The sequence below is a fragment of the Falco biarmicus genome, chromosome 8 (assembly GCF_023638135.1).
Source record: "Falco biarmicus isolate bFalBia1 chromosome 8, bFalBia1.pri, whole genome shotgun sequence".
Classification (NCBI taxonomy): domain Eukaryota; kingdom Metazoa; phylum Chordata; class Aves; order Falconiformes; family Falconidae; genus Falco; species Falco biarmicus.
This window is the reverse complement of record NC_079295.1, coordinates 14,973,216-15,000,077: the sequence shown is the minus strand read 5'-3', so window position 1 is coordinate 15,000,077 and position 26,862 is coordinate 14,973,216. Positions and strand designations below refer to the sequence as shown.

At 42.5% G+C, this 26,862-nt stretch overlaps 2 protein-coding genes across 6 annotated transcripts in view; one reads left to right on the top strand and one right to left on the bottom strand.

Annotated features, from left to right (window-relative positions):
- The window catches only part of CREB1 (cAMP responsive element binding protein 1), a 40,875-nt gene extending 21,535 nt beyond the window's left edge, over positions 1-19,340 (top strand). For 3 of the 4 annotated variants that reach the window (XM_056348657.1, XM_056348656.1, XM_056348658.1), the window contains 6 exons: positions 1,379-1,525; positions 3,448-3,548; positions 6,797-6,939; positions 8,406-8,588; positions 10,008-10,158; positions 12,825-19,340. In XM_056348657.1, the coding sequence (XP_056204632.1) occupies positions 1,379-1,525; positions 3,448-3,548; positions 6,797-6,939; positions 8,406-8,588; positions 10,008-10,158; positions 12,825-12,969 (870 nt within the window). In that variant the 3' untranslated portion in view covers positions 12,970-19,340. Of the gene's footprint in view, positions 1-1,378; positions 1,526-1,625; positions 1,768-3,447; positions 3,549-6,796; positions 6,940-8,405; positions 8,589-10,007; positions 10,159-12,824 lie in introns of those variants that run through there. The other variant, XM_056348659.1, reaches the window with a different exon arrangement.
- Positions 19,341-23,497: 4,157 nt separating this feature from the next.
- On the bottom strand, positions 23,498-26,657 carry METTL21A (methyltransferase 21A, HSPA lysine). 2 transcript variants are annotated; one of them, XM_056350103.1, is made up of 3 exons: positions 26,270-26,564; positions 25,028-25,139; positions 23,498-23,976 (listed from the first exon to the last, which is right to left on the bottom strand). In XM_056350103.1, exons 1-3 carry the CDS (start codon positions 26,414-26,416, stop codon positions 23,579-23,581), a joined length of 657 nt encoding a protein of 218 aa, XP_056206078.1. In that variant the 5' UTR covers positions 26,417-26,564; the 3' UTR covers positions 23,498-23,578. The 2 variants fall into 2 exon arrangements, with proteins under 2 accessions (XP_056206078.1, XP_056206079.1); XM_056350104.1 differs by having other exon boundaries at positions 23,770-24,063; positions 25,036-25,139; positions 26,270-26,657.
- Between the last annotated feature and the right edge of the window lie 205 nt (positions 26,658-26,862).

Sequence of the window (26,862 nt, the reverse complement as noted above, 5' to 3'; positions counted from 1 at the left end):
TTGTTAAGCAAGGTTCCCTTGTAAGCAGTGGATGTTTATGGAAATTCAGAGATCAGCTATTGCAGCTTTCTGAGAACCACGTGCTCACAGGGACAGCAGAGGATTTACTTCTGCGTCCAGTACACAGACGCTCTTTGAGATTAGATAGGACAGCAGTGCAGCCCCTTCTGGCATTGTAGCTACATGGATCAAATTTCTTGAAAATGCCGTTGAACACCAGAGGATTGTTAAATTTTCAGAAGCTGGGTGTCTAGAAGACCTGCCTAAGGTCTGCCAGAGCAGCTCACGCTTGCCTGCAGTCCTCCCCTGAGGGCTATGGTGGTGCAAGTCAGGTGCAGACGGAGGGCCATGTACACAGGTGCGGCAGCCCTGGCACCCTCCTACCTGTCAGGAGCCCCCCAGCCACGAACACATGCATCGTGTCATCGTACAGCTGCTGCGTTCTGGATGCACACTGGGGCACCTGCCCAGCCACCTAGCATCCTTTAGCCGCCCATAATAGTTCTTGTGACTTGCCAGAGTGAGCCTTCTCTGCGTGATTTGAACAGCTCAGTATGGATGTCGCTGTCCTCGGAGCCCCTGCGCAGAACATGCGTGGCTATGTATGCAGTGGTACCAACTGTGCTGCAGTCTTCAGCGTTTCCCTGTTGGCATAGCCACTATGCCTCCAGGCCTATGCTGGAGAAACAAAGTCGTTTAGGAACTGAAGGTTTAAAATGTGGGCAATTTTTCCTCAGAAATAACTTTAAGGCTAGGGTTTCTGTTGACCCGTTACACTGAATCACAGTAACTGCCTACAAACCATTTGTTTTCACTGCAAACCCACAAGTTTTGTGTCTGAAGACATGGTCAGTTTTCCTCACTTAAATGGACTGTGCCAGCTACTTAATACGGTTTGTGTCTAGAAAGTCTGAAAGCTATGGCTCCCTAAAAAATTTAACTTCTTACATCTGGCAAACACTTCGCATTTTCTTGAGTGAGAACAAAAATAGCTGCACTCCCATATGTTTCTGCCTTTGACTCAGCAGCGTCCGTAGGAGTACACCCAAGTCCTATCAGTATCTAACTGAAGTAGGCGAAAGGTAATAATGTGTTTTTATTAGGTTACCTCAAAATAGAGGTAGTTGTGTTTTTCTCATTCTTGTCAGTGGTTTTACAAGCAATGTTTTGAGCCTGCAGAAATTCTGCATTAGATTAATTTGTAAAGTAGGTCAGATGTTGGGCTTAGGCAGGTCAGGGGGTTTTGTATTACACTGTAACATTTGGGTCATCTAATTGGGCTCTAGAAGAGACTTAATTCTTTCACCAGAAAGCGTTCTTGGTAGTGAAATAAGATTTTGCAATAACCTAATTTACGCTCACTGTCTCTTCTTTGCAGGTATCTATGCCAGCAGCTCACGCAACGTCTTCTGCACCCACGGTGACCTTAGTTCAGCTGCCCAATGGGCAGACAGTTCAAGTGCATGGAGTAATTCAGGCTGCCCAGCCGTCAGTTATTCAGTCTCCACAGGTCCAGACAGTTCAGGTACTGACTGAAGAAATTCCTCATATGTGAATTGGGCCTTGTGATAGTCCTGCCAGTTCACTGGTTTCTAATGTGTTTGTGTCCTGGATTGTGATTTTGCTTATATAGACTTTAAGAGCATGTTGAAGGCAAAATCTGTACAGTATTTGCTACTCTGTGACTGTTTTTTTTTTCCTGTTCTGGTTTAACCACTTTTCACTTTCAAACATTGCTGAGTTTCATCTCCGGCTAGAATGTTGTTGGTGAGTTTAACAGCTTCATGGTTTTTCTTACAGTATTACTCTACTTTTTCTCTCTTCTATATTTTCATACATCTTTATTGAGTAAGAGTTCATGCTGTTCTGAAGTCAACAAAAAAGATTTCTTTTTTTATAATGTAATCTTTAATCAGTAATGAGACTGATATTCTGGGATGAGAGTCTTTGCTATTGAGAAAATATTTGCATTGGTTTATAGAACAGATGTCTGTACATTAATAGTCCTTAAAATAAACCTATCAGTCCTCTCTTAAAAATGGTTTTAAAATTTGCCTGTTGAATATTGTTTGCTTTGTAAAGCTTTATCATTTTCTCTTCTGTAAAGTAAGACAGGTAATGTGATATGATGAGGTAGCTTGAAGACAAGTAGTCTGAAACCTTTGAAACCTGTAACTTTTGGGTTTTTTGAACCACTTTAAGCTCAGTGTTACTGAACGCAGAAAGAGAAATTGCTTGGCATACAGCAGCTACACAGGGCAAGGACTGTACCTCATTTCTTTGCTCTTATTGCACTGAACTCAAAAGTTTAATTTAAAATGTAAACATTAAAAGTAGACATTTGATACAGATACTTAGCTGGATATTATTTTAAAAAATACTAAAGCATGCATAATTTAAAACTAGGCCATTCTGATAATCATCTTTGTTTACTCCTTGTCAGCTTTAGTGCTGAGTTTGTGGCAGGCTCTACCCTCCTCAGCTACTGGAATCAAAAGTTTAGAGTTTTAGTTCATTGGAGATGAGCAAGTTACTAGCCCAGAGGTGGAAGACTGACAATGAAACCATGCGTGGAATTCACCTGGCTCAGTGCAAAGCCAGCCTGTTTGGATATTGAAAACCTGGTAGTTCACAGTCAGCCCTGGACATGTTCAGGCCCCCTATCTGGTAACTGTGACATTTGGGCACCAGCCAGCTTTTTGAGCCTTTAGGAATCTTCCCTACAGTGCATAAAATGTCAGGCTGTGAGCTATGTTTCTCACACAGGCATTTTACGATTCACTAACTACTGTTAGCTTTTGTGTATTTGTCACATATGTGACTATAGTCTTTAGGAAAACAGTCTCTGCTTTTATGTATTGGAGATGTTTTAAAATTTTTGGCACACTTCAAATCTAAAATTATTCAAATATGATTGATGTAAACATTTCCGTTTTCCTTCATAAACCTTTGTCTTTTCTTAGCATCATCACGTATGACATTTTTCTGACAATCCCCCCTTCCTGCCAAAAGGCAGTCTCTCTATACCTAATTACTTACAAACTGCTGTTTCTCAGCTTCACTATTTTGTTAGTTTCTGAATGTTTCTATCTTGGTTTGGTTTTAGTTATTCTCTCCCTAAATTTTACTTAAAAAAAATAAAAATCTTTGTTTTCTTAAAATGAGTGGAAACAGGGGATCGTGGAAAGCAAAAAGTGTGTAGAACTACTGTTTATATTTTCTTATTGGAGTATTTAAATTATAAAGGACATTCTCACAGGTAGATAACTCACCATGATCATTCTTCACTGGATCTGTTACTAAACAGCCTGCCCTTTCTGTTCATTGCTTAGGCAGAAGCACTGTAGAATACTTGGGTTGTAGCGTGTTTCACAGGATGTCAGCATTTCCTGAAAATAAAGACATTGGAAGTGTCGTGTTAAGTTTTATTGCTGTTCTTATTTACAGATCTCCACTATAGCAGAAAGTGAAGATTCACAGGAATCAGTAGACAGTGTCACAGACTCACAGAAACGAAGAGAAATACTTTCCAGACGACCCTCCTACAGGTATGGAGGTTAAAAGCAGAAGCATTTTGCTTGATGGGTGGGTTCTTCACATGGGGAGGGAGACAGTGTGATTGTATAGTTATTTTTAGATTTACCATTTAACTGAAATCGCTCTTCTACGATGACTTCCCATGGAATAGGATGTAAAGAGAGAACCAGATAGGAGGAGGAGGAGGAGGAGGAAGAAACCTCAGCTGTTACACTTTGTTAAGACCGAAGTGAGCTGAGGATAAGCTGAGTGCCATATTTGTGAAACATTGCAGTATTATTGTGCTAGGTGCCTTGGAGATAGCTTTAATGGATACTTAATACATGGGAGACACTGAAGCTTTGCAAGAAAGTGGCTTCTATATAATTGGTATTCTGCAAAAAATCAACTGTGTTGTTTTTCATTATTGTTGAAATGCTAGCAGCAATAAAACTTAATTCCTTTCTCCTGTGAGATTTTCAATAAACACGTGGTGTTCTGTGGCTCAGAGAGAATTTCTGCTTGAGCAAAATTGGTTGTGTTTACAGTTTAACTAGTCAGGGTAGGAGTTGAATGTAGTGATAGGCATCTAGTACCTTTAGTTGTCATGGCAAGTACTTCTGCGGTAAGAGCAACTGAGGTATGCCCCTTCACATGGTGTTAGTCATATGTTACTTTATTAATTAAGCCCTTGTACATCTTTTCCTGGCTGTACTAAATCTCACTTTTCATTCTTAATACATGCTAAATAGTATTAAGGAACAGCTCTGGAGTTCATCAGATTTTAAGCGACCTGTGCATTCCTCCTGCTTCAGAAAACTCAGACACTCCTTTTTTCTTTATGAGCATAGCCTTATACAGAGGGAGACTGTAGGCTTGAGCATATCTCAACGGGGTTTTTTTTAGTACTTGCAGATTATTTTTTACCTTCTCCAGCAGCCTTCAAGGCCGTTCTGCTGAAGATAGTCAAAATCACTGTTGAAGAACCCTAGCCATAATAGATCTGGGAAGATGCTTTTATTTGTGAGGAGCAGTGTTGCTGACTTCAAGGCTGCCACAGACTTTCTTGCAGTCTGCTTCACCAGTGAGACACTTGCTTTTACTGTACATGTTTATCATGAGACAACAGAGCTAAGTAACCAAGCAGCAAAATTAAGAAGAGGGTACTTGTGCATGCTCATTTCTCATTGAGTGGACTCCTTTGCATGCACTGTTGCCACACCACAGCCTCTGTCCTCAAAGCAGATCCTGTTAACTCAGCAAAACATTGTAATTGTAAAACCTGTATACGTAGCTCAGACTCTGGGCCTGTGTAGGGGTCATGTCAGAAAGGCTGAGCCATACTGATGTGTTTAGTGAATTCCTGGTCGGCATTATTCAACCTGCTGTAACTGCTTACAGAGGCAAGATAGGTGCAGACAAGTTCACAGAATTGAAAGCTGTATCTCTTCCTCAGAAACTCCACTTTGATGTTCTCCATGTCAGTTCATAGCTCCTATATTTGTAAAGCTGCCACCTTACCTCCTATCTTAAATCCATCTTTATGATGGCAAGGATAGGTTTTAACCACCAGATCGTATCTGACATGAGCTTAAAAAGTGATGAGCTGTGGTTTCTTCTTTTGTATCTTGAGCTGCTTCGGTTTTGTTCCTCATCCTCCCTGCTCTGTCCATATTTTCAGCTGTTCTGTCCTCCAGATTTTTTGGTCTAGCACCTAGGTTGCACACTCTCTGGATGGGAATTTTTTATTTGTCCAAGTAGTGCTTGGCACAGTGAAGGGCTTGTGCAATCATAGAATCATGTAGGTTGGAAAAGGCCTTTGAGATCATCAAGTCCAACTGTTAATCCAGGACTGCCAAGTCCATCACTAAACCACATCCCTAAGCACCATGTCTACATGTTTTTTAAACACCCCCAGGGATGGTGATTCTACCACCTCCCTGGACAGCTGTTCCAATGCTTGACCACCCTTTCCGTGAACAGTTTTTCCCTAATATCCAATCTCAACCTCCCCTGGTGTACTTGAGGCTGTTTCCTCTTGCCCTGTTGCTTGTTATCTGGAAGAAGAGACTGAACCCACCTGCCTACAGCCTCCTGTCAGGTAGTTGGAGAGAACAATAAACGTCTCCCCTGAGCCTCCTCAAGGTCCCTCCTGAGCTTCCTTTTCTCCGGAATAAACAGCCTCAGTTCCCTCAGCTGCTCCTCACATGCCGGGGTTCTTGCATGCACACAGAATCAAAACAGCAACAGCAAAGCTCTGTTTGTCAAGTTGCTCAGCAGAGTGACTGCTCTCCCCAAACAGCACCATACAGATGTTCTGGCTCCCAAAGCTTTAGGAGCCTTATTTAAGAAATGAGTATTGTCTTGGAGCTTGGGGTCTACAGCTGTGTTTGCTTCACACTTTGAGTTGCAATGAGAGTCCACAGGAAAACACAGAATTACAAAAAATGTTGTTCTAAGTAGTGTTTTGCAGTGACAGACTAAGCCAGCAGTGAAAAGAGCTTGACAGTCTTCTGAGGGACAGTGTTTGGTCTAAACGATGCTGATTGCAGTAACTGCTGTGGTCAGTCTTACAGTCATGTTCAGTGGGGACCTGTAGCCATGATGTTAGTTTTGGCTTTGGATAATTAACCCATGGAAGTAATTAAACGAACTGTTCTTTCCTTTACCCATGCTAATCTCACAGCTTTCTCAGGCAGGGCACCTGTAAATGTAACTGTGACTTTACTCAAGCACTCAGTGTTGCCTCCCGGGCAGGTGTTACGTTATAAGCTGGTTGCTCTTTACAAGCATTTGTGCTGTCTGCCTTTATACTCAGCTGTCTGGCTGAGGTCTTTATGGTCTCTGAGATGGAGCAGTTCCCCTAATGTAAGTGAGGAGACAGGTTTTTACATACTTTGCTTTCTTCAAATCTTCATGTGGCTAAAAGCAGGAAACAAGTAAAAATGGATGAGAGAGAAAGAAACATGTTTTTAAGAAAAAGGGAAGGTTGTAATAGCTGTATCTTGCATTGAGAAGAACCTGTTGAGAAGCACCTGTATCTTGTGTTTTGATAAGCACAGCTGTTCTGTACTGGCTCCCTTGCCCGTCTGTGCATGGCACTTTGAACAATCCTCTCCAATAAGAGTTTGAAGATAGTGCGAGTTTTTTATTCTGCACCCATATTTTCCTTGCTGGCTTACTGCACTTTTCAGTTTTATCCAGCATTATGTATCAAATAGACTTTTTTTTTTTTTTCTCGATTTTTATTAAAATCTCTACAACACACTGTCTTTGCCAGAAAAATTTTGAATGACTTGTCCTCAGACGCCCCAGGAGTGCCAAGGATTGAAGAAGAAAAGTCTGAAGAGGAAACAGCAGCACCTGCCATCGCCACTGTTACGGTGCCAACTCCCATTTACCAAACCAGCAGTGGGCAGTACAGTATGTAGTCTGAATTTCTCAGTGGTGCTAGTAAGTGGGGATGAGAAGATGAAGAACTATTATTTCTGTAACTGTTTGGACTAGGACAAAGCAGGAGATGAAAATAAGATTACTTTAATTTGACTGTTTGATAACCATGCCTTTTAAACACATTCTTATTGTAAGTATTTGAAGTGTTCAATTAACATTCCTGGGACTGCTTGCCAGTTAGTGCAGCTAATGCATCCTGAGGCAAAATATAAACTAACCATAATGCTGTTATAAACTTTTTCACTTCAGGAACCAGATGAGGTAATACAGAAGTTTCTTTTTTTCCTGGCAGATTATTAATGCTGATTCACAAAATTGTAACCTCATCAATAGAGAAAATATTACAGTCTGCAAATACATTTTTAGAAAGTCCTGAAAAAATAAGAACTTCATCAACCTTATGTAAAATGCGTAATAAATATATGTGTCCATGTTTTCTTTATTCATAAGATTTTATAGATGTAGTCCTTTGATTTAAAGGATTGAGGATACAGCAGTAAAGCTAGAATTCACATGCTGTCTCACACAAACACACACAGTATTAAATATACAAAAATGAGAAAGGACTACTTGTTTACATCTTTCTATTAACATCTCTTGAAAATTTTGTATCTCTGGTTACTACTCGGCCACTTTGCCTAATATCTTACCTAATTTTAGGTAACAAACTGATGTCGTTAACTCTGCTTTCCTGCCATAACTGTAAAATAACTGCTTGTGCAGATACTTGAGATTCTGATGTGTCTGTATGTAGGAACACAGTGAAATTCTGTGGAATCACAAATGAGGGGTGATGTCTCAGTTCACCTGGATGGCAGGATTGAGGAAAGGAAAAATATCCAGCAAAGTAAGACCGCTTGAAGGAAAAAAAAAGTGTGATACTGGACCTTTATGAATGAAAACACTGCTAGGAAGGTGCTGAGGAAGTTGTAGAGAAGGGGGGATACAATCAGAAGAAAAAAAAGCCAAAGCAAGAAGAAAGTGAAACACAAGATGGATAGCAATAGCAGCAGAGGAGACTGAAGGGCATAAAGCATGGAAGAGGAGAGGAATTTCAGATGAGAAGAAAAAAGAAGGGACTGAGGAAAAGATCTAAACCAACCAAGAAGAAAATCTTAACTAACAAAAAGTATTCCTGGGGGAGGATGGTAGTTCTTCTGTGTGACGCTGTTTTATCAGAGAAACTAAATTGTGTTTTAGGCTGTGGTTTTTGCCACCCACCTGCCCCCCCTGCAATGGGTCTCATGAAAACTTGAAAACTTACTTTGAAAGCATGATTTCTTTAATGTACACTAAAGTCACGTGTCTGATTTGAGGGTGTATAAGGGCTCAAGGGATTTAACTGAGATCAGTATTCTTCCATACCTAGGTTTAATACTGTAAGTTAATGAGTAAATTAGTGTCTAAAATGCTGTCTCCATTTTTTTCGTCTTCAGTTGCTATTACCCAAGGAGGAGCAATACAGTTGTCTAACAACGGCACAGATGGAGTACAAGGTCTCCAGACATTGACTATGACCAACGCAGCTGCAACCCAACCTGGCACCACCATTTTACAATATGCACAGACCACAGATGGACAACAGATACTTGTACCCAGCAATCAAGTTGTTGTACAAGGTGAGAAACATCACAAACAGTCATTCTGTATAACATTTTCTCCGTGCAGATATAAGCTGCAAACCTAACTCCTTCAAATGTGTCAGGAAGCAATTAACAGATTTGGCACAAATAAGTCTCCAAAATGATTAAAGGAAATTCTGGACAAAGCTATTTGTTGCATTTTCTGAGAGCCTTTCCTTTCAGATTGATAAAACTGTGGGTATTTTGGGCTTACTTCTTAAAACAATATATTGATTTTTGGTTTTCAATGCTATATTTCCTGTATTTTGTCCACATGATTTTTTTTATTGGTATGTTCTGCAAAAGCTGATACTACTTCAGAGTTCTGAGTTCTCCTAGATAGTCATCTGCAACAACAGTAAATTTAAAGCGAAGCATTAAAGTTAGGGAGGAAGGTTGTTTGATTCTTTCAGGACTCTTTATTAGTAATTTTTCCCTCCTTTCAATTGCAAGTCATAATTTCTCCCTATTGCAGCTTTTGTAACTAGTCACCAAGTACTTAATCATTGAGTCTTAGAACCATAAAGTAATTTAGGGAAGTGCCTTAAGAGATCGTTTGGTCTTAGCCCTCCACTTAGAGCAAGCAGGGCTACTTTGACTAAGTAAGTTGGGGGGGGGGTTATTGTATTAAAATACATATTTTGGTTTATCAAAAATGGGAGGGGGGGTATTAAAATTATGAAAAATAACAGAAAAGTGTACCCCTGCTTTTATGATTGTAAAGCAGGTTATTTGAAAGTTAACCCAGCGAAGAGGTCTCTGGGCATCAGTGAAACTACAGTCGAGAAAAATACTATTGTTGCATTGATCTTCTGGGTTTAGTGTTCTTAAGGATGTGTGATTTCTTTAGGTGGCACTATATTTTCTTATGAGCTCAGGCAAATATAACACACTTCTAGATTACAACAAACAAACAAAAGAAACCAAGACCTTGTTCATTCTAGAGAAGCAGTGAAGTTGAGTGTCTAGTTTGCGCTGTCTCTCTCTTGTTGGAGTAAATGCTACTTTTCTACACCCTTTTTTCTGTACCAAATACTTAAACATGCAGTTTCTCCTTTTGTAGACCAACATTTGGAGCATAGCTAGAAATAACTGTCTGCCCCATCCTTCGTCTTCTTAAAGCTGCCCAAAAAACAGGGAAGTAAAAAGGAAGATACTAAGGGAGAAAGAAGCATAGCAATACAGCAAGACAAAATCCAGTTATCAAGCGCAAGTGAAGACTCCTTCAACAGGAATGCCCCAAACCTTGCATACGTTAATAAACTAAGACTGAGACAGCAGTGATGACCCAGATGATGGTCATCCCTCCGGTACTGTACCCCAGAGTACATAGTTAGCTAGACGACAAGGTGCTTTTTGCACCACATTTAATGTTGCTGTCATCAGAGTGACATCATGTTCCCCTGTGTCTTTCAGCTGCCTCAGGAGATGTGCAGACCTACCAGATTCGCACGGCCCCTACCAGCACCATTGCACCAGGCGTAGTCATGGCGTCATCCCCAGCACTTCCAACCCAGCCAGCAGAAGAGGCTGCACGGAAGAGGGAAGTGCGTCTAATGAAGAACAGGCATGTATATTTAGAGAATTTTTTTTCCAGTCAGCTCTGCATAGGACTAGAGTGTTAAGCACTAAGAATCCTGATCTTTCTTAGTCATGTTATGAAATGCTTCTGTAGAATTTGCCTTTGTTTAAAGATGCAAAGCAAAGAAGCACATCTGCTAATGCCATGTATTGTGACTATGAAACCTTAAGTAAAGGTGTCAGACTCATTCTGTGAGGTGTATGAATTTGTTGCCGTAAGGAGAAAAGTAATTGGTGAGAGACTTGTATGACTGTAGGTATGTTCTTGCAAACACCAAGGTGAGTTGATTTTTTTCAGTTAATACATTTGTGTAGTTTCGTTTCCCGGATTCTTTACCTTAGCCTTCTGCATGTATTCTCCTTGCTGCTGGCCCACCTGCGCTCTTTACAAGTGCTTTCTTGATTGTCTCACTTGTTCTCTTTAGCTGCTTGCCCTTTGGGTTTTATCCTCCAGAGACAGAAAGACTCAAGGAAAGGCCAAATGAGCAGCTACTCCTTTTGAGTTCTTGTGGAGCCAGTAGTGGCAGCAGAGGAACTGAGAGAGGAGGTGGGGGGTAGACTTGACCCTGTAGGATTTAGTGTGTGAGGAGGAACAGCCAAGCCTGCTGAGGTGGGACTTGGTGGAGGCAGTGAGGGAAGGGAGCAGCAGAGAGAAGTTGGGCATGATGTTCCTTAAGCCTACTGCTGTGGGCGGGGGAAGGGGTGGGCCTGAGCTGACCCATCACACCAAGTTTGAACTCCATCCCCAGGCCACAGATGGGAGCCTGTGCATTACGTTACACTGCGGCACTGGGAGAGCAGCAGCAGCGCTTCCCTCCCATCTGAGCAGGGGGAGCCCCATGAAAGCACCCTTTACTTATCTGTCAGTCTGAAAAAACTGTTACGTTGTACAGGTGCATTGATCTTCTGTAGATGGCTGAGCTGTGAACACAATAGAAAGTTACATGAGCAGACCCAATGCTTATCTGAGGAGTAAATTTATTTAATGAAGTAAATAATGCTGAACAGCTGACTTCACTTTTTAAAAAGGTTTTTGTATAGAATGTCACCCATCTCCCTTTTTATATATTTTTCTGATGTCAGTGAATAGTAGATGTCACCCTTTCAGGCTCTGCATTTGAGAAGAAAATTAATTGGCGTTCTGAATCCCCTCATTTAGTCAGCAGTCTTATTCCAGTAAAAGAAAGCTTTTGTGTTTGGGAAAGCCAAGAAAAACAATGGGGAATTACCCCCACTTGAGTTAAATTGACAGCTTTTTCAACAGTATCATGTTGCATGTGGTGCTTCTAGCCTGCCTGCTTAATAGATATTTCAAATCTAGGCTCCATAGCAAAGCAGGGAAAGGGATAGAGGCAGGCAGATGGTGAGGTGTACTTACTGGAGGATTATAGCGTAAATATTCATAGATATTATTGTGCAAATTTTCTGTGTAAATTTTACATTTTAAAAGCTCTCTTGTAATTCAGTATAGCTGGAGCTGTTCATAATGAATAACTAAGGCACGCAGACTTGCGGTGGCTTAATATACTGCCCAGGCTGGCAGAAAATCACAAAAAGAAAGAAAAAGTTGTCACCCAAGAAGACAGGTTTGTAATTTTCAGCGGAAGGCACTTCCTGATCCAGTAGTACTTAATAGTTTGGTGATACAAGTAACAGCCCAGAATTCATTAAATTCTTAATACTGCACATGGCCCACTGAGGTGTAGCAAGCATGTGAAATTGTATTTGTAGGAGTGACAAATGGATACCTGAGTCCTTTCAGGGTTTACAAACTAGGTTTTCGTCATCCTCTCTCGTTTGTGGGCTGGATTTAAAAAACTACTTTTAGAGTCTTCTTACTAGGTAAGTCCTGGAACAGACATTCTTTTTTACCTAGTACTACAACTACTGCATATCTGATAAGCAAAGGAACTGAGTTCAGTTTTGTCCTCTCATTTCCCAGAACACTGATTGTATCACCAATATGTGTAGTATTTGCAATGAAGAGACACTTCAGCTCTCCTTTCGAAGCTGCTCTGCTTTGTGCTTAAAGGCCTGGGCAAACAAGCGTGTGCATTACTTACACGTGTCTGTGGTGTGCTGCTTTGACAAGCTGCATTGCAGGAGAGCCCTCTGCCTGAACTCCCATCCACCTGCAACATTTAGCCTTGTGCTTACTTTGCACATTCGTACCATTACTGCTGCTGCGCAGGATAGCTTCTGCCTTGGTGTTACTGCCATCAGGATGCTCAGCAGCGTAGTAACATGTTTCAGGTATTTTTCATTGATGGTGTTTGTATGTTACCAAGTTACTTACAGGCAGCTCGGTCTTTACAAGCAAGCCTTAGAAGTTTAACTGTCTTCAGATCTGCTTCAGCACATTGATACTGCCATGCTCTTGGCACAGCAGACAAGGACTAAAGAATGATGTGGTTGCTAGTGACTGTTTATTTTGTGATTTTTCTGAGTTGTTTATATTATTGCAGTGATGCAAGCATTATTAATAAATTGAAAGTATTGCTTAAGAGCAAATACATGAATGCTCAAAGTACAGCTTCGATACCTACATATTCTAAAAATGGCAGTACTAGGTAAAGATTTGACCTGAACGGTTAAGTAGCCCATGTCTGCAAGTGATCGTTCTGGATTTGAATGGCCTTTTTTGCTTTGCAGAGAGGCAGCACGTGAATGTCGCAGGAAGAAAAAGGAGTATGTGAAATGTCTAGAAAATCGAGTGGCTGTGCTTGAAAACCAAAACAAGACACTGATTGAGGAGTTGAAAGCACTTAAGGACCTTTACTGCCACAAATCAGATTAATTTTGGATTCCCATTTTCACTTGTCCAGGTGGGATAGAGACTGGTTCTGGCTATACCCAGAAAGACAAAATAAACTTTTTATTTTCTAAACATTTCTTTTTTTCTATGCGCAAAACTGCCTGAAGCAACTACAGAATATACTTCATCTGTGCTTTGCATCAAACTGTGAATGTTCAAGTACTTGCCTCCACTTCTCCCCCTACAAGATTATTTTCATCATTGATCTCAGCGTGAAGAAGAACAGGCTTCTTTCTTGTCTCCCCATCCTCTTCAAGGAGTAACAGTGGTCCCTTGGGAAGTTACTGTGGGGAGGGTCCTTCTGTAATGATTTCAAGAATTTGTGCTGAGCTCTTTCCATTGCCTTAGAGACAGAACCACCCCAGCCTCTTGGTCCGGAGAACTGTGGGCCACATACGTGGAGCATGCATGGTGCAATGAAGAAGCAATGGTTGCCAAATTGGTTTCACATATTCATTATGAACTATAAAAATACACGGCTAAGCAGAATGCCAAATGAACAGCGCTTCACAGTCACGTTCTTGGTGTGGAGATAACATACCTTTTTCAAACTAGCCCAGGAGGGGTTTTGATCTGTAATCTGTGCTAAACCCTCCTAGGCTAGTGAAAACTTCTCCATACCTCAGAAACAAATGCATTGAAATGAGCTTCACTGGTCAGTTGTTGCTTCTTGAAGCTTATGTGTGCAAGTGTGCTCAGCATTCTGAATGCACAAAAAGCAAACATCAGCTTCATAAGATACTCGTTGGGAAATGGTATTTGGATGGGAAAGGAATTCAGAATAAAAAAGGTACAATAGTGACATTTCAAAAACGGTCGCATAGTGAGCAAGGGTAACATGAAAGCACTACCAATTTGTGTGCAGAACAACTAAGCAGTTGAAGCGTGGCCAACTCCACATACATACTCCCTGATGATACTATAGTCTGTGTCCCACGTGCTCTCAAGCAATGAGGTTATTTCTGTTTCCCTACCACTGTCTATGTAATGGAAATTACTGTACCCAATGAAAACATCAGCCTGGTTTGCTAGATTCTTTTTCAAACTTTGAGGCTGCCTTCTATACATAAATTGAATTGCAGTATGAAAACTACCAGGACAACCTCAAACATTGAAGAGGACTTCAAACATAAATACTCCAGTTTCTACTTCGCAAGGGACAGTATTAGTTGAACCTGGCCAGGCTAGCTAAAGTCTTAATTTATTTGGAGGATTTTTTCATGTAAAGGGTCAGATTTACCAAGTAATTTATTCCTGTGAGTAGAATTACTCATGTGCCTCAGATGTTTGCAAGATCAGATTTTTTGTGTGCGCTGAGGAAATGTGATCTTTCCCAGATTTACATTGTTAAAAAAAGGTAGTTTGTGTTTAAAAACAACTCTGTGCTAAGCATTAGGACTTCAAAAGAATCATGCTTAAAAAGAACCAAAAAAGAATGTCAAGAAGTTGTCAAAAAGCATGTGTTAAAAAGTATCATGTGCAGTTTGTTTACTGGCCCTCTGGAGCCAGTCTCTTGATACATTAACTTGGGTCATTCAATGGAGTGAGTTTACTTTGTGCTTCTGGTCAAACTTTCATATATAGACATATGAATAAGGCTCTGGTCTGTACTAATGCCTTGCGCAGCAAAGTATTAGCTAATTTTTTTTTTCCCATTCACTCTTATCTGTTTTTAAGATAAATTTCAAACATGAGCTTCTAAAAGGTTATACAATCAATGTGACGTTACAAGAGGAACATTTTGAAGTCTCGGGGCAGTTGAGTCTCAAACAGTTAAGCAGTATTAAAAGTTTTAGTTTTCTCATTTGAGAGGGCATTCAGTTTCCAAGAGACTTTAAAAGGAGCAGGGTTAAACTTAGAGCGTTATTATTAAATCTGTCAATAATTTCAAATTACATTTGTATTTCAAGAAGAGAACAGAAGTATCAGAATTACGAAAGAATTCATTTTCACACGTTTTGAGGGGGTTTATTAATGGGCTATTTTTATCTGCCATAGAGAATTGATTTTCATGTTTTATTTATTGGAAGATGAATTTATTAGTTTAGCAGTGCAAATTTAAAGAAGACCCTAAATTCTCAGCGATGCTTTTATTGTCTGATTCTTAAAGGTCAGAGAATACAAATACAATGGTAACCAGTTTTCAGAACTAGTGCTAGAGTAGAACTGTTGACAACACAGGAGTCATTCTTGTAAAACATGAAGCTCATGATAGCCTCATTTACAGTTACACGGAATGGTTCCCCCAGCTTTGAGAAACACGGCAAAGGCTGTACATGCCTACATTAAGGCTGTTTCTTTTGTAGAACCACCTATCTGCAAAAACTTGAGTTTTTGCAGTGAACCTGAATGGGGCTAATTGTGTTCTGAGAGCTCTTTCTAGTGGGTAATGAGCACTGTCCAGCGCTTGCTGAGAGTCACTCAGCACAAAGCCTGGGAGCTGAATGGACCAGGAAGCTTAAACTGGTACCTGGATGGGATTCTTCTAAAACAGGGTTGGTGCAAATTTGTGTGGCAGTGAGAGAACTGTGTTGCTGGTTTGTCTGTGCATGGTCTGCAAGTAGTCTGTAGCGTTATTAATCTAGACCTCATTAGCAACTAATGTTTCACTAAGAAAAAGAACGTTATTTTAAAGTACATAGGGATCTGCAAGAATCTTTTATTTTTATTTATGCTGCACTGAGGATTTAGGGACTTAATGGAAATCTGAAATGACAATAATTAAAAATGTATTGGACCAAGTACAGGGCTGGCTAGGGTTTCCCATACATGCTTTACCATTCATATTGACCCAAAAAGGGAAAGAGTATGACACAGGAATCCATTCGTATGTTATTTACCAAGTAGTGAGGTTGGGGTAATCAGCTTCTATAAACTAAGGACGTTTGGAACTAGGACGAAAATTATGCTGGCAGGGGGGAGGGAGGGTTAGTTTTATATCTCACGGTTGTGAGTTTTCAAGAATTGATAGCCTGTTTGACCTGAAGAGAGGGTTAGAAAGGGCTAGATCCATTATGTTCATAATAAACAAGAATTGATTTGAAATATAATTTTTGTAATGTCATTATTTTGCAAAACAACAGCACCGATCAGGCAGTTAAGATATTGTCAGAGGTGCTCTTTTAATTTAGATATTCTTGGAAAATACATATGTATAATATATGTACATATATATATATACACACAGTATATAATCTACAGCTCTGAGAGCTTTTAAGTCAGGAATGCTGAGTATTATAGTATATGGAGGTCAGAAAAAATTTTTACTTGTCTGTGTGTGTCTGGGTGTGTGTGGATGTGTGCGTGTGTGTGAAAGCTTCCCCCCACCCCAGTAGTTCTGGGCTGCATTATTCTAGTGCTTATTACTGATTTGTTTTGTGCTGTTTCTCAGTTATCCATTTTCAAGAATTTTATTTCATCTTTCATGGCTTTTGTAGAGGTTTGATTTTGTGGGGTTTTTTTTTTATTGATGGAGATTTTTGAAATTATGTAAACAGTTGTTTTACAACAACCACCACCACCTAGAATAATTCACTTTTGTGCTTTTTCTCTTCGGCAGCTATATATCAAAGGCAAAACAATTGGAGTGGTTGTTAAGGTGTTATTTTCTAAAGGAACCACTGATAAGACTTCTGTTTTCCTCCTGGGGTAGTGGTGATGCATCTTTATTTAAGCAGTGATTTCACCAGCATCAGGTAGTTGCCAGCACCATCGCTTGTAATCTGAAAGCACAATTTTAGCCTGTCATGCTCATCAGGACTGTACAGACACCTGTAGGTTCTGGCTGTTCTGTAGTTGGCATTTGCGTTGTAGACCACTGTCTTCTCTGGTACTTGTACGTAGATCAGAAAACTGGTGGGGTGTTTAGAATCATGAAGAGGCTCAGGAAAAAAAAAAAAAAGTTAGATTTAATAAGGAAAAACAGCCCTGATAGTTTCTGATCTAAATTTGTACTACAGTTGTTTTTTTAAATCTGGGCTTCCAGTAGACTGCAGCTGCAGGTAGGCATCTGTTAGCAAAAACTGGCCACTGCTTTTTTATTTTATGGTTTTTTAATTTATGACAGACAGCCAGTGCTTTTTCTGGGTTGAAGTGAAGACAGGTCTCCCCATCAAAGCAGGCTCAGTATCAGTGGTTGCAGATCTATGATGATTCATAGCGGATTTCATTGGTTTTCCAAGACCCTATTTTTATTGTCATTTTTTCACCCTGAAGCTGGTTAGTGATGTAACATTTGCCAATGATCTAACCAAAAGGTCATGTATTTATTTTTGTTACACTATATTCTTTGTAAATGTTTAATTAAAATGTGCACTTTTAAAAAAAAAAAACATGCAGAACAAAACAAATTAAGAGCAATTGGGTTTGCTTGAGAAGCTTCCTGAGACAATTGTTGTAATCCTGCTGCCTGCACACAATTCACTCCTCACAGCAGTTGACTCCGTCGCAAATTTAACTTGCTGATTAGCACCTGGCGTCCAGCAGGCATTACTTCAAAATGGCAGGAGATCTGAACTGGCAGTACTGAAGACTGGAAAGAATTAAAGTTGTGTGGTGTCTCAGAGCAGTATTACAGGATGGATGTGAAATTATTTTTAGAATAGAACTAGTTCAGTGATCCCAAGTGGGGAAAGGGAGGTTAATTTGGGAGGAAAGCTAAACTATTTTTCAGCCGCTTGATTTCCCTTTTCTTAATTTAAGATTTGGCTGCAGACTGTAAAAGCTGCATTCCAAGAAAATAAATCAGAAGGTTTTCCAGTTCTTTGACACCAGGAAGGAAAGGTACATTGACAATGTGTCACCCTGCTTTAAAAGGTAAAAAAAAAGCACAACCACCTTTCTTTTGCAGGAACAATGATAATTTAGCTATAGCCCTGGAATCTGTCACTGTGGGCAGGTTTTAAAAGCATACAGTACATTGATGGTTCTCTGTACTGTGCCTGGGAACTCATTTCCCTGAGCTTTTGGATTTGCTAGCTGTAAAAGACACTGATTTTGCAGAAACCTGAATGTATCATGAACCTCAGTTGGTCTGGGAGAAGCCAGACTGATGGAGAGAAACGGGGTGCTGAAATCCAGTCTGCTGTGTGCTTGTGACAGGTTCAGGTCTGTGGATGGATATGGCTTAAATCTACATCTTTGGGGAAAAGGGACCAGATCCAGTTGGTAAAGAGGGTTTGAATTTCAAGTGTTTTGCCTTGGAATGTTGTTGGTTTTTTTTAAGTATTTCAGTTCTGGCCCGCAAACAGACTTGCTTGGGCTAGTTTGTGTAGCACAGATTGAAGAGGGTGACCTGTTCGCGTTCTGGTGCCGCAAGTGCAGTTTGTGGCTTGCGGCGTGATGGGTTCAGGTCACGCTGTCACCAGCCAGAGGCAGAAGCCAGCTGTGCTCAGGAGCTGTGTGCTGGCAGGGAGAGGGCCAGGGGCAGGCTGTCGTGACCCACGGCTGGCGCAGTTCATAAGCTGACCCAGTACTGTACTCACGACTCTGGAGCAGTTGGTTCATGCAGTCTCGGCCTTGTCTATGTATTTCTTTAAATTAGGGGATAGCTGAGCGAGAGCGTGGGGAAGGAAGGCCTCGAGCCAGTTAGCTTTCTGGAAATGGCCGCTTTTAAGAACTAGGGATGTTCAGATGCTCTCCACAAGTTGTGTTTTATCCAGGTGCCACTCCATTTTGTGTGTGTGTAATGACATTTATTTATATTAAAACATTAATTTTAAAAAATTCTAGAACTTCAAGTTTGTATGAGATCTGAAATGGTGCTGCTTGTATGGGCTTCTAGGGATGGGATGGGGAACAGGGCAAGAAGACGGGTTAGTTGACAGCCAACCCTTCCACAGACTTGTCCACAGATTGGTTGTTCACTTGAAAACTGAGTTGGTTCTAGTCTGGATTTATAATTTGAAATTGTTCTGGGACAACGTTTTTCAGGGAAGCTTCCAGAACAAGGGTTATTATTCTCCCTTTGTAATGTAAGCTGGAAAGAGAAAGTTCACCTCATCTGCATTTCTGATTCTTTACCCAAACCATGTCAGCACAGAACAGGGTATTTGAGCTCGACTCCCACATACTTGTGGAAGTTAAAAGACTAAACGAAAATCCATTATTGGGGGAGAACATCTCCCAAAAAATCTAGAAACATCCCCGTTGTGTTTTGGTTTTTTTTTACTTATTTTTTTGTGCTTTTTCTGTGTTTTAAAAAAAAATTGTACTGGGTTATAATGCATTTTATTAACACTATGTACATATTAGCTGCTTTGTGTTTCAGAATGGTAGTAATTGCTTTGTATATTAAAGTGATTCTTGTGAATTTGTGAATTACTGTCATAAAGAAGTGATTTTTCTTACTGTAACCTTTGTGGTATAAACTGTCATAACTCCCTTTTTACACAAACATTTATGTGCAGTCACATAAACATGCTTTTAAAAACTCTACAAAGTCTCTTTTTTAAGCAGGATGTTCCATTTACACTAATTTAGTGGCAGATGGTAGCTAGATAGGAATATGGGAAAAGGTGTATTTTAAGCAGACTATGGTGTCCTCTCATGATCTGTGGCCTGCTGTAAGTATTCATGAGATGTTTTCCCCAAAGGGAAGGCTTTTTTAATCTTAATTAAAGTGAATTAGATTAGGGAGAGGTTAAGTCCTGAAAAACAAAGTTTTTCTTCCACTTCTAATTTTTTTAAACCTGCTTTTCAGGACCCATTCTGGTGGCAGTTAGTTCTCTTGTTCAATAATGTGTGAAAGACTTTTCCCTTTTGCAGTTTAAATATGCTTTCTCACTTCTAAGCATTCCTGTAAACCATGTACTACGGATGTTAATAACAGAGCAGAACAGAAGGCAGCAAACACTGCAAGGATCACAACCCTATTATGTAATCTGCAAGGCTGGATCCAAACACCGGGATGGAAGCCAGAAGAACAAATTCAGCGCTGAGGTAAACACACCTCCAGTGAAATGAAGGGGAAGCAGTAAGGTCAGCTCATTATGGCTGGGATTTTGTGGTTTTCACAGCTGAGCGCTTTCATAATGCCATTCACGTATTGCTCAGAAAAATCTGCATCTCGGTAATGAGGGAGAATCCCAAACAGGGGTTAGTCTGTGAGACAAAAATGCAGTTTGGCTTGAATTTTGCACGGAAAAGAATTTGGTAGCACAGGTCCCTGTGCAGTCAGTAGGTCAGCTGGCAAACCTGATTCTTCTGACACTGCTGCACCTTGAAGCTCTTTGTCCCTAAGATGCAGAGCTGAATTTCATACCCTGTGTCTTAATCAAACATGACTTTAGCTGCAATGACATTTTAGAAAAGTTTGTTCCCTTGCAGAGTGGCATGTTTCAGGGATGGTTTCACAATCTCACAGCATGTTCATGTCTTATCTGGTCACTTCCCTGTGACTTGGATCCTCTCCCTAGGGTATTTTATTTCTCAAGAGACAATTTATGCATTGCCCCACTACTCGGGGACCCATGCCCAAACACATCCTCCCTACAGCTGAGTTCACATCATCTGTTACAAAACAGGACCAATGCAATGGAACCACTCCAAGGAGAATCACACCGACTGCTCCAGTGCTGAGATGAACAGGGTGATAGAAAGCACTTGGGCAGGGTGTCAGCGTAACTGCCAAGCAGCTGCTGAAGCACTACCGTGCTTCATCTCATACTAGAGCAGAAGCTCACCTGGGACCAAAGGCTCCAGACACCAGAGTTCACAGGTGTCATCGTGGAGGTATGGTTCACTCCCAACATCTCCCTGTTAGTGCTACCCAGCAGGAATGGGCTGCAGGTTTCAGCAGTTACGTTCTCATGGTTGATGCCTGCCCCTGAACACTAGTTTAAAGAGCAACCAGAACAAATGTGCTTGTAGTGGTGGACTAAGCACAATATTCCTGGGTCTGGTCTCATAAATCTAAAGGAGCGCCCGCACCCCAACAGCAGTCGGAGGAAAAGGTGTCCCCCTTGAGGGGTTGCCACTTGCTGAGGTGGGGAGGGGCCACCCAGAACTCAGCTCTGCAGGTCAGGGGCAAGGCACTCGCCTGAGCTGCTGGTGTCACCTCACGCTTTTTGCCACAAGTATTTACTTAGGAGCAGTAGCATTTGCTTCAGCCTTCAAACATACCCTCCAGGCTAGCATACGGCTTGCTGCAACAGCAACACAGCAAAAGAAGCCAAGCCTGGTCTCTTCTAGCAGGTGCCTGCTCTCAGAGGAACGCTATGGGCTGTAACAGCAGCAATGGGAAAACAGATGCTGAAAGCTGCTAAACCATTAAGTGCAATTAAACTGATTTGTTTTAAAAGTACAAAACTTTCCCTATCATCAAAGCAAGGCCTGGAGCAAAGCCCCCTTCTTAAAAGTGCCTAGGTTTCTGCACTAGGCTTTAGTCTATATTACACCGGGCTTTATTCTGTGCTGTTTAAGCAGGCTTTTTAAGCATGTTCCTACTGACAACAGTGCAAGCTGCTAAGGCTGTCAGTACTGCAAGCTGCAGCCTCTTGCAAGGGCTGAGGACAGCCAGGTAGCAGGTTCTCCCCACGGACCAAGTCACACGCGCTCACAAGCCCAACCACCAGCACACTGCGTTCTGCCAGCTCCAGCCCTGGAGTAGCCTAACATACAGTGACCACAGCCAAGCTCAGAGACAAGGGAACACCAGTGGGGAGGAAAAGGAAGAGGAGTGGTGAGAATTTACAGCCATACTGCAAAAACTAGACTGTAGAGAAAGTCCTACTCCTAATTTTTTTTCAACCGTTGTTCACCCAGTTCATAGGACAGAAAAAGCCATGTCTAGCACGTTAAAGCTCACACTGTGTTCTGTTTTTTAATTAAAGGTGCTGTCTTCCTTCCCTCAAAGAGACTTCAGCTCTCGTTTCAGACTGCAAATTCCCAGCCAGCTGCCTAAGTACTGTTTTAGTGACACCATGTGGCTTCTGAGGATACTGTTGTAAGCAAGCGTTTTAGAGCAGCAACTCTCAGGCCGAGTCCAGAGCCAAGCAAGGAACTGAGCTGAAAACACACAAGAGGCGCACCAGGCATGAGGCACAAGACCTTCGGGCCTCCTTCATGAGAGCTGTAGTGATAAATGTGTCGTTTCCAGATTACAGCCTGCACATCACTTCTGGACCGTGTACCCCATGCATCTTGGAAAAGACACATGGAAAGTTTGTTAGGAAGTTTGATGGAAGCAGAAGTAAAAAAGAACTCTTAACATCCATGAGCTGAAGCAGCTGCTGGTGTTTCCTGTTGCCAGTGCCAATGACATGCACACACCTAGAGCCTGAACCTGACCTGGGGCTTTGTAAGTTGTTTAAAGAAAAAAAAAGTTCCACATCCACCAAAAAAAAGTACTACAGCAATTCCTGCATTTAGAAGCATAGCTGTCTTCTGTTATCACATTGTTTTCACCAGTTTCATTCTTCCACCACTAGAAAGAGAAGGAAGGCTGCTGCTGGTGCGAGCCAGATTCCAGGCTGCAGCATTTTTCACTTAGGATCTCATGGGATAAATACCCAGAGTTGTTTTTACAAGCTCAAGGTATGAATTCAGTTACTTAGAACAGCGTCTAACCACTACTGTGCACAGAGAGCATGCTGAAATCTAGACACTGGCCTCAGGTCCCAAGTAAGACGAGAATAAGTACTCACGCAGCTACAAAGACTTTGTGGCAGTACCCTCCTCTCCCAAATAACAGCTCTCGGAGTGAGCCACAAAGGCAGAAAGTAGTACTGTGAGAGACAAGGACTGTTTTGATATTTAAGGAACAGTTTGAGTCTCCTTGTTGCACTTTCCCTGGTGGCAAATGTACATGTGTATCTGCTCCAGGGAGCCTCTATCTGTGCAAGGGAAAGTTACCTTGTTAGGGACAGCCCAAAAACCACGACTGCATCGGTACTGCAGGCATAGCCTTCACGCTTGCAAGTCAGGTAAAAACACCACTGACTTGTAAGTTGGCTTACACTGCAGTATTGATTCTGAACCTACACCCCATCCCACCCCAAGCCCAGATCCTGTTCTGTTTCCCTATGCCTCTTCAATTCAGCAGTGATGGCAACAGGACAACTTTATAGCACCTGCCTTTGTTGGTTTGCCTTTAAGTAGCTTCTTTTACCACAACTTTTAAGATGCAGAAGGCATGAAGAGTTAAAGCATTTAAAGCTGGAGTCTTAGCTTATATTTCATCCACTTTTACTTTTCTGAAGTTAAGGATGTGATAAGGGAAAAAAAACCACCACTCTAATCTACTTTTAAGTTTCCCACAGAAATTTAAGCGTGGTTTGATTTTAAACAACAGACCTTTTGATGACATTTTTGATGCCTTGAGATTTCTGCAAATTAAATCAGTTTCAAAAATGATATTTGATAAAAAGTCAGTGGAAGACCCTATACAACTCTACTGAGAAATGAGGCAGGGGTTCAATATGCAGAACTTAAGTACAATCCTTGCTGTATCAGACCAAGTGATCAGACAAGATCATCACAATAAGAAGCCAGTGAAATAACACAACTGCAATTATATGCTTAGGAACAAGTGTATTGAGTAAAACAAGGGGAGGACTGAACAGCATCAGTGGTTTACTAACAAAGCATAGAGTCAAAAGTCATCCTTGCAACTACCCTGCTGTGCTTTGTAGATATGAACATCTTTACTGGAATCATAGTGGACCTCATATACAGAGAAACGGCTTCTCAGCATCTTTAAGAACTTGTGATCCCGTTCATAGCGGATACGACAGGAAAGAAGAATCACAGTTTGAGCTGAGCACAGGTGCTCCAGCGTCTGAAGCAGTTCTGCAAAGGTTTCTTCCAGATAAACGATGTCTGCACCCAGGATGAAGTCAAACGCTCCTGGAGGGAAGTTAGCCAGGTCTTTTCCCCAGGTCAGCTCCTTCACCACAGCTCTCGGACGTAGTTCAGAGGGTAAGTTAGCCTGTACATTTGACTCCAGAAACTCCAGTGCTGCCGCCCTGTCTGTGATGGTAACATGAGCACCTAAGCGGTACAGGAGTATATGTCTTAGACAAATAGTCAGTGTCCATAAATACAGCATTTGGAATACAATGCTCTAAGTCAAGCAGGCTCCTCAGTTCCTGTCAAACATTAACAACTCCCCTGAGCTGCCTGATTTAAAACAAACAAACAAAAGGACTAAACAAGTAAAAAGCCCACTATCTATATACATCCCACCCTTCACCAGTCACTTAAGAATATAAAGTGTACTCCACATGAAGATTAAGTTGGGTGGGAAACAGAAAGTGTTTTCCAGAGCTTTTTCTTAGTGCATGAAATTAGAGGAGTTACTTTCTGCCTTTCCACAGGTGACAACAGAATAAGTTACATGGATTGTTAGAACTAACCTGCTCAAATTCCCTATTTGTTCAGTAGAAGAGAGGCAGCTAGAAAGCCTCTTTCACAGCAAAAGTTATGCCTGTGTGATTTTGCATGGCATGATTGTATTTTCTCAAACTGCTTTGGTTTTATTATTTCAGTAGGCACTAGACACCTTCCACAGCCACTAGAGCTTTGAATTACAAAGTTAACCTGGGACAGTTAGCACAAATTCAACATATTCAACAAATTCAACAATCCCTGCTTCAGCCACAGACAGATCACAGGCAAATCACTTCATTTCTCCAGACTCTGGCTTCCCTGTCTGCAAGATAGGCTAACAAGGCCTACACAAGCTCAGAGAGTGATTTCTGTCTGTAGCTTTTATCTGTGCTGTGTATGAGGAGAAGTGGAAGATGGCAAGCACAGCAGTTGCTCCTTGGGGGAGAATAGCTGCAGGACTGAATGGTGCTGAGCTGAGTACCATGGTAACAGGGTCCCGTCATAAAGTAAACTGCAGTGGCACCATCACTACAATAAATAACGCAGCAGGCTCTCAAGTCTAACAAGAAAGGAAGATGACTCAGACAGGAAACATCACAGTTCACATATGTAGCTTTGGTGCTAACTTCTATACCAGGCATGTGGATGTAAAAGTGCTAGTTTTACTACAGTTGTAAACCACTTTAAACAAGCAAACAAAAGAGGCCCTTACCTAATAACGTGGCCACTATTCCCACCAATCCGGTTCCAGCTCCCAGCTCAATCACAGACCGATCCCTGACATCGATGCCTCCCATCTCCAGATAAGTACACAGGACAACAGCCTAAACCAAGAGACAAAGGCAATTAAGCACAGGGCTCATTTCAGTCATACTGAACACAAGATTTCTGATTTACACTGAGAGAGAAGGTTATGGGAAGGGTCAGGCACTTCAGGTCTGCACCAAGTCTTTGTTCAGCCCTTCTCTGCCTCCTGTGTGCACATGCGGTCTTTTTATGAGTTTTATGGAAGACTCTTGCAGGCAAAAGGAAAAAAGTACCACGGAGGCCACAACTCAGCTGTAGTAACACTGCTTCATGAATCCCCAAAACTAACATGAGGCAGAAGGAGTTGCATTTGGAAAGGAAAAGCTGGGAGGTGTCAAACACTGATGAACGATCACAGTATTGCAAAAGTCCAGGATAAGGTTTCATAGTATCTTGTGTGGTATTTCAAAAGGCTTCTGCACAAGGCTGGCATGCTGTCAGGAAGGACATACGGAAAGCAAAGTGATAACACGTTTATCTGATTGTATGTAATGTGTTACATTCTACAGAAGTCTTGATCAGGAGCTCTCTCCATAGCAAGATCTGTCAGAGCTGATGCAGCAGTTCGTTTGAGGAGTTTGCTAAAATTGCAACACTTGTTCTTCAAAACTAGCGGCAAAAGTGCCATCTGTGTGTGAGCCAATGCAGACCGATGGGATGGCCTTGGATTCCTGCAGTGGTACTGTGCCCACCCCACCACCTCAGGCCCGCCACAGACCCCCTTGGCTGGCAGGATCCTTATCCCCAGGACAAGTGAAATGCTGCCAGCAGCCCTTAGCACCACAGGCAGCAGGGCCGGGCGTGCTCTGAAGCGTGTCAGGTCGGAAACGGTGAGAGCTCTGCGAGTTCTCCAGGGTATGGCCTGTGTTCGGCACTGGCCGTGCAGAGTTTAAGGTGGCCCCTTTCCCTTGCAAGTCCTCCAGGATCTCTTATGAGGGAAATCAAAGGTAAGTTAAGAGTTTAACTTTTTTTATTATAAAAGCAAACAAACAAAAAAACCCACACAAAAAAAACCCCAACCTTACAGGAAAAAAGCCTTCCCTTGGCAACTCAATGCTAAATAGTTTCTCAGGTGACTCTGGAAGCTCGGGCAAGTGCCACCCGAGGACACCAAGCACGGAACACCCCGCCCGGCGCCGCCACCTACCGCATCCCAGACCACGGCCGCCACCCCCAGCCGCCGCCAGTCCTGCCTGAGGCGGATGGTGCGGCTGGCGAAGCGGTGGGTGGCCGAGGGGCTGTGCAGCTGCCGCGCTCCCCAGCCAGCTCCCTCCTCGTAGGGCACAAGGGCCATCCCGCCGGCGGCGACAGCCTCCGAGGCGCGGCGGGGCCCGGCGGCCGCAGCCACAGCCCCGCGGCCTCACCGCTCCCGCGGCCTCCGCGCCCGGCGGGCAGGGCCCTCCCCAGCGCCGCCTGCCCGCCGCCGCGCCGCCACGGGCCGGGCCGAGGGCAGGGGGAGGCCCGCGGCCGCCGGCGGGAAGGGCCCGGCTCCCGCAGCGCCTGGGCCCGGCCCCTCGCCGCCAGGCCCGCCCCGCCGCTCCACGCGTGGCAGGCCGGGGCCGCCCGCCCGGGGGGCGCCCGGCTGGGTTAGGGCGGCGGGGCCAGAAAACCCCGGGTGAAGAGTGGTGAGGCCGGGGCTCAACGGGGCGCTCCTGTCCCTCAGCCGCGGCAGAGGGGCGGGGGGCGCAAGGCGGGACGCCAGGCCCGGCTGGCTGCGGGGCGGTGCCGGCGGCCCGCGGC

What these genes read in the sequence shown, in the direction of transcription:
- METTL21A (XM_056350103.1), bottom strand. Translation starts at nt 26,416, where the DNA reads ATGGCCCTTGTGCCCTACGAGGAGGGAGCTGGCTGGGGAGCGCGGCAG. An exon ending in CGGCCGTGGTCTGGGATGCG is followed by an intron (nt 25,140 to 26,269) that starts GTAGGTGGCGGC and finishes CTCTTGGTTTAG; the next exon opens with GCTGTTGTCCTGTGTACTTA. An exon ending in AATAGTGGCCACGTTATTAG is followed by an intron (nt 23,977 to 25,027) that starts GTAAGGGCCTCT and finishes TGTACCGCTTAG; the next exon opens with GTGCTCATGTTACCATCACA.